General features: G+C 34.3%; 1 protein-coding gene across 1 annotated transcript in view; it reads left to right on the top strand.

Moving 5' to 3' along the window:
• The window catches only part of LOC106468642 (MAP kinase-activating death domain protein-like), a 138,202-nt gene that overhangs the window by 121,967 nt on the left and 9,159 nt on the right, over window positions 1-7,076 (top strand). Inside the window, exons 29-30 of the mRNA XM_022396995.1 lie at window positions 4,348-4,501; window positions 6,829-6,949. Coding sequence (XP_022252703.1) covers window positions 4,348-4,501; window positions 6,829-6,949 — 275 coding nt within the window. The remainder of the gene's footprint in view (window positions 1-4,347; window positions 4,502-6,828; window positions 6,950-7,076) is intronic.

The raw sequence follows: 7,076 nt of genomic DNA, 5'->3' as shown, positions 1-7,076 counted from the left end.
TATATATATATATATATATATATATGGGGGGGGGGGTATATGAATGTATACTGTCCCTCTGTCCATTGTTTATCTCTTCACAGATACTCCACTTCGGGGATGAGGTGTGCATCTTCAAGGACAGAAATTACAGAGTATATGAATGGACAATAAAACTTCTGCATCAATCATGTAGAAATTCTTGCTGTCCAACAGGTGATGGTGCAAGGTCTAGATCTCTTGCAGGGGAATATTCTCATGAGACATTTCATCAATTACAGTGGTCTCTTAAATTAGGTTCTGTCTCTGTGGGGCCTATTCCAATCATATCAGCCTCTTGGCTTGCCATTTTCTTGGGGTGATGGATTTTATAGCAGATTGTCAGTCTCAGTCCTCGCTTTCTCCTGACCAAATGGATTCTCCATTGTGAGGTTTTCTGATAGATTTGTTCAAAGTTTGGGCCACCGATGACAGTTTTTGCCACCCATTGATACTCAACTACAAGCTTTGTAGTCTTTACTAGATCATCCTCAGGCTTAGGTGGTAGATGTATTCTGTCCTGCTTGGATGGATTGCACATCTATGACTTTCCCCCATTACATCTGTTACTCAGAGTTCTAGCTGTAGTTCAATCCTCTACTTGTTAGATATTGCTAGCCTATATTGGCTGGCCTAGCCATGATTTCCTCTTCTACAGTTTCTTCATGCATCTTCCTCTTTGGCTATCTTTATTAAGGTATCCTCAAACCAACATATCTTGTTTTGGCCTGTTTTTTTATTTGGGGTTAGCTTTGTCTCCTGTCATTTAGGTCAGATGTTTTCATTTCCATTTAGTTATCCTAAACATCTGTGGGTTTTGGACTCCCCAGTGCTATCCAGCCTTCTTCCCAAATAGCCTTTTTCATTACTTAATTGAGATATTAAGGTGGTACCACATGCCTTGTCTCAACAACCAATTGAGCCTTTAGCCTCGTGTACCATGTATCATCCCTCCCTTAATGGTTATTTTGTTGCTGCTGATGTCATCAGTTGAAGTTGTTAGTATGTTTGTAGGACTCTTTATTTCTACCCTTCTATACCCTGATAGGTCCTTTCTTTCTTAGTCTCTGGCAACCAGGGAAGGGGATACATCCCTCTGCACATTTCTTTCCCGAACTATTTCTCACCTCTACAATCAATCATACGATGATAATTTGTTTTGTCCTGTCAGGCCCAGAGGTGTTATGTGACTTACTCTAACTACTTTCGTGGTGTTAGTTCTCGCCTCTGTATTATTTGGGATCCTTCTTTTTCCCGAGATTTATCCCCACTACCTTGTAAGTGGATTTCAAAATATCCATATTGCATATTTTGGATTCTACAGGCAAGGAATCTTCTGAGAGTTACATCTCATCAGATTTGGCACATTTAAAATCAAGTTTGGGTTGTTAATGGATATTGTGATTGGTTTCCCTTATCTGGGCAAAAATAAAACTAACCCAGCTGGTGAGAAAATGTCTGACAATGTGGTAGTTGGGCTGATATGGCACCATGCTTAGGAAAAGGAAAAAATGTGATGACAAACAATTTCTTTACTTCACTGGCATTAAGTCACTCAAAACAGGCTCAGTCTATTTGACCGACCACTTGACCTCTTTGTACTCGTTTAAAATTTTTTATAGATTTGATACTACTGTTACGTCTCCGTTTGTTAGTTGATTTTCTGTAACTACGTTCTGACGAAACTTTAGCGACACAAGTCCTTACTTAATAAAACTGGTTTATTCTTTCTGAATATAACTTTACGATACACTTAATTTCAACATTCGTGCTAAAACAAACACTATAACGAACGTTAACTTCAACAATACTCTCTGACTGCAGATCAATTACTCACTACCTACACACATTATCTACACTGTTTTTGTCACGTTGTGAGCGTCTTATATATATACCAGACTAACACTATGTCTAGTAATCTCCCGACAATTCACGAAGGTTCGAGAGAACGAGTGGCGTGACACTAGTCACGTGACCTCGCTGACGCAACACTACTAACTTTTAATATAGTATGTATATCTTAACAAAATTTGCAGTCTTTCACATACAAAAAGTCATATTTTTTAGTGAAGTAATTTAAATAAACTAAAAAAATATTTGTCCATGAATATATCAAGTATTAGTTTTGATTTTTATTGTGAGTGACTTGCATTTAATTTCATACTTATTGGAGAGGTGGTGGATAAAATAGAGAAGAGGAGATTAAGTTTTGAATGTAAGTCACTAAAACCTCGTGATAAGGGCAGGAAAGGATGTTCATGGTGATAGGGTTAACAGAAGAGGAAAAAAAGTCCAGCCTTCTTGAAACGGTGAACAAAACAAGAAGAGAGCTTCCACCACATGCACAAAACTTGCAACCATAGTTGTACTCCAGTACAATATTTAAACACAGTGACTGTACTGCACTGATTATTTACAGGTGCAAGCCAAAAAATAATATTTGCATTCTGAGTTCTCTTCATATCTTTTAGCATTGGGACTGGTGAGGAATAAAAACTGGAGACTGTGCTTTTCTACAGTTAGACAAGATACAGAGTTTATGTTGTAGACCAGATTACGTGTTAGAATCCAGTGCAAGCTGGTTCTTGTAGGTGGCTAGTTTCAATATTTTACAATGTGTTGGAGCTGACAGCCATAAACTCTGTTGTTTTGTAAGGGAAAACATCACTATGAGGGATTTCATCTTGAAGCTAGCCACAGAGCTCAGATACGATAAAAACATGTTTATTATTATTATTTTTTCAGTGTTCTACCTAATCTAACATTTTCTAACCTAATAAGTTTTGCATTTTACATTTTAGTTACTTTTATAACAATAAGTAAAAAATATATATGAAAAACATTTGATCTTTTGTTTTATGCTGTTTGTTGCCAATGAAATTTAAGCCTACTTTTTTTTTTTAAATTGATGGTAATAGTAGACTAAATTTTTATTTACTTAAGTAATGCACTTATGAACACATAATAATATCATGCACAAAGCAAACAATATCCTATGACTATTATAATTCAACCGGCTTTTTAACTAAGACAAGAGGGCTTAAATTAATTGCCTTAGCTGCTTGGTCTGAACACCACAAGATAAATTTTGAAACTGAAGATGAAATTGATAATACTCTGTGCTGAAAACAACATAGTATTATATGTCATTCAGTAGATTAAAACTTTGCCTTTTTATTGGTTATAAAAGATATTGTATAAAATGGGAAGGAGAATTATTGGCAATTTGTGAAAGAAGGGATGTGACGTGGGTGTGAAAATAGGTCTGATTTTTTAGTTTATGAATCCATAAAGAAATAAGATTGAAGACTACAAAAAATTAGACTTCACATTAGTAATTTCCTGAAAGGGGGCTGAAGACCACATGGAAGGGTCACCTGTATTAACCACTCGCATCACGATACAGTAGTGTGTTGTCTGTCAATCATCCATAGACAATAAAATGACATCACATAAGGAATGTTTAACATTGCAATTTGTATTGTTGTGATGTTGGTAAAATGTGAGCATGTCATGAATCACGAGAAGAATTATACACTACAACACAGCATGACATATGAAATTGAAAAACAAGAAATAAAAATATTTGTTACTCTTAATTTCGGTTTTATTTACTCCTGAAACAGAACACTTTCATGGGCATTGCAGAAGTACATATAGTATCTGTATTATAATGAGTGCTTTACATTAAATTCCATACTTCAGAGAAAGGTGGTAAAGAAATTAGAGAAGGAGGAACACATAGAGAACAAATGTTATGATTCTGCTACTGGGGTAAATTGAGGAAGTTTTGAATATTTCCTTATAAAATTAATAACTTAAAACTTATATTAAAATTTGATTTATTAACTATGTTTTGATGCCAAGTTTATTCCTATGCATCAATAACAAAGTAGTTTAATTGTATTGCGAATCTAAATCTGTACAAGGTCAGGACATACTCACTTTGACCTACCTGTTGCAAGAGAGTTAGTACTGATGCTTAAAATGTACCAGTCAAGATGAATATAGTGTGCCAGTTCAAGATGTGAATACTTTTCTAATGGTTCTAGTGTTAGTAATCAGGCACAAAGTAGTAACCAGATATTGAAACATGTCTGGACAAGTTGTTCTTTTGGTATTTGATAAATAGAAAAGAAAGCTATTAAACTTGTTTTTCATTCTATAGTGTTACCTTGAAGGAAAAAAGTTTGAATCAATTCTTCAACATTATATCTAACTTGCAAAAAGGAGAATAAAGTAATAGGTTTGAATTTTCATTATGACATAAAGAGGAATTAAATAACATATAATGTCAGGTGTATTCAAAAGCTCCTATGTATTGTGTAGTTCCTGGTGTCTCGAGAGAGACGAACTTCCAGTGTTTGGAGTAGCAAGAGCAGCTTGAGCACTGGGTTTCGATATCGACGTGGCAGTATGGTTACTACAGCCACCAATCCTGGTTTTAAAACAGGAAGAAGCTACTTATTTGAGGGTTTAGTTGGTGAGTTTTGAAACAGTTTTGTTGGTAATAAGAATGTTCATTAGAAACTATTAAAACATTAGTGAAATGAAATAAAATACCCAAGAACCCCTGTATTGTTGAATAGGAGTTGCTGAATCTGTATAAAGTGAAGGTTGTACATTTGAGTAGTCACTTGTATTAATAAAGTGCATAAAATACTTTTGAAAAAGTATAAAATGTTTGGTAGATTTTATTGATTTATTTTTGGTCATAAAAAAAAAGTTTAGAAGTATAACACAGAACTGTTTTTAAACTAATTGAAGTAGCATGGTTAGTATTCTAAAATTTTTCTGATTGAGTAATTTAAGCTTGGCAAGATAACTTCCCCAATATTATTAAATAGTAAAATCTTAGAGATTATAAAGTATTTATTTACAAACTTCAATTACAGCTCACTGAAGAGTGTAGATCCTCAGTATAGAATTTATTTCCTAAAAATAATATCATATTAGAATACTGTAATTGCAATTAAAAGGAAAACTGTTTGGTTAAAATCAATAAAATTAATAAAGGATGGAAGTGTCAAAATTATCAAAATATGAGCAGTGTAGAGTGTTCTCTTGATAGAAGTGCAGTGAATTGAAAAGCAACTATGATTTTCAGAAAAATTATTATGTTTAAATAAAAATGTTAATATCGTAATTATTAAATTGTATTTACGATGAAAGGTGGAGTAAGCCATAATTATTTAATCACCCAGTTAGAGGTTTGGAATGGAGATTGTTACTGTCAGTTATTTTGAAATATTAAATGGCTGATAAAATACATACAGGAATTATTTCAGCAAAGGTATTAGTTATAAAATCTGTTCCCAATAAATGTTTGTCTTGAACACTTTTTTAGGTTTGTTTTTTGCATGTGCACAAAATAGATTTTCAGTTTTCACTTGATTTTTCTAAATGTAGGCCATTATTATGATGAAATAAACTTCTCATATGTAAGCATATAGAACAACACTGTACTCTGCATTTAAATTAGGGAATGTAATGAGTAGCGCCCTTGGTGGGCTTAATTGTTGGAGTTTCAATTAAAACTACTTGTTACACCAAATTTATTTATTGGAGGATTTGTCGTGATGAGTGGAGCCACAAGTCGCTAACTCGAGGAAGTTTACAGTTAGACTAAAGAAATTGAGTCTCAGGCCAAGAGTGAACACTCAAAATAACGTTTATTCAACATTAACAACTTCTCAAAAACATTACACACTTTAAACATTAGTTCTATCGAGTTATTACTTATATATCATACTAAAAACTTTATCTGCATACATTTACTATCTTCTATGACTTCTACACTAGCTGATTAAGAGAGAGAGATTATATTTACAGTAGAGTTGGTTTGCTAGAGGCCTTAGCTACATTAGTCATTTTCATTATCATCTCTTCAGTCTTGAAGAACTTCTGGATACTCAGAATACCTCTTCTCAGTCCCGGAGAACTTTTCAGTCTGGAAAAACTTAACTTTTCAGCCTTTGACATGGGTTTTTAAACTATCTTTTCTCTGTATTATTTCGACCTACTAAATAGGACACAGCATCATCCACAAGTAGTCCTGTGCTCCTATTGGATACTTTAGGGGAATTCCCAGGCTAAAGGTATTAGTTACAGCACATGGGTGTAGCAGTACAAGTGAATAGGTGTCCGGCTAACACCACTTATCTATGACCAATTACTTGAGAGTTTTGGTTATGGTTCTGGACCTCAAAGTGCCGATATGACTCACCTAACCTAAACTTTTCTGTAGCTTTCCTAGTTCTAAGAGGCGAGGTCAACAATTCTTCAAATTGTCATATGTACTGGTGTCTTCATCCTGTTTCTAGGCAGCATTTCTTACTACCTCTGCTGCTGACCTTGGTTACTGGTTTCCAAGCTCGCTTCTCAAGCTTATTTTTGTAATACACGTGTCTTGTTGCTTGTTTATAGGCGATACTCCTTACATAACTAAGTTCCTGTTTATCAATTCTCAAGGCTCATTTTGCAAGCCTATTTTGTAACACAAGCATCCTCTTGTTGCCTCTTTTCTTTTTATATATATATCCTTGACTACTTGCTTATACTAAAAACCCTTAACTACTAAAACTCTGAAGCAATTTAGAAAATTTTCTCGAAAATTTTCAAGTTGCTTCAGGAATATTAGTAATCAGTTTCTGAATATTGTTTTGTAAATTACCATTAAATTGTATAAACTTATGCAGAAATAACAAAAATAAAATTTTGTATAAATATAATTGATATATGAGTGTTGGTTGATTAAATAGAAGGTGATTCATGTATTATTGATCCATTTTTTGTGCATCGACTTCATAGGTAAGGAACGCTCAACCCTCTGGGATTACATGCAGTTCTGGGAAGATGCATTTCTAGATGCTGTGGCTCAGGAACGAGATATGATTGGAATGGACCAGGGTCCAGGTGAGATGATAGAAAGGTGAGTCCTGTAAAATGTTCTATTAACTCTATTGCCATGGGCATCCTTTACTGTGCATGTCACAAGGTTTCACCCCCCAGTGGCACAGCAGTATGTCTGGGAACTTTCAATGCTAGAATCCGGGTTT

The sequence above is a fragment of the Limulus polyphemus genome, unplaced genomic scaffold, assembly GCF_000517525.1.
Source record: "Limulus polyphemus unplaced genomic scaffold, Limulus_polyphemus-2.1.2 Scaffold3095, whole genome shotgun sequence".
In the NCBI taxonomy this organism is placed as follows: domain Eukaryota; kingdom Metazoa; phylum Arthropoda; class Merostomata; order Xiphosura; family Limulidae; genus Limulus; species Limulus polyphemus.
Note: the sequence above shows the minus strand (reverse complement) of the source record. Positions and strands in the feature narration are given on the sequence as shown.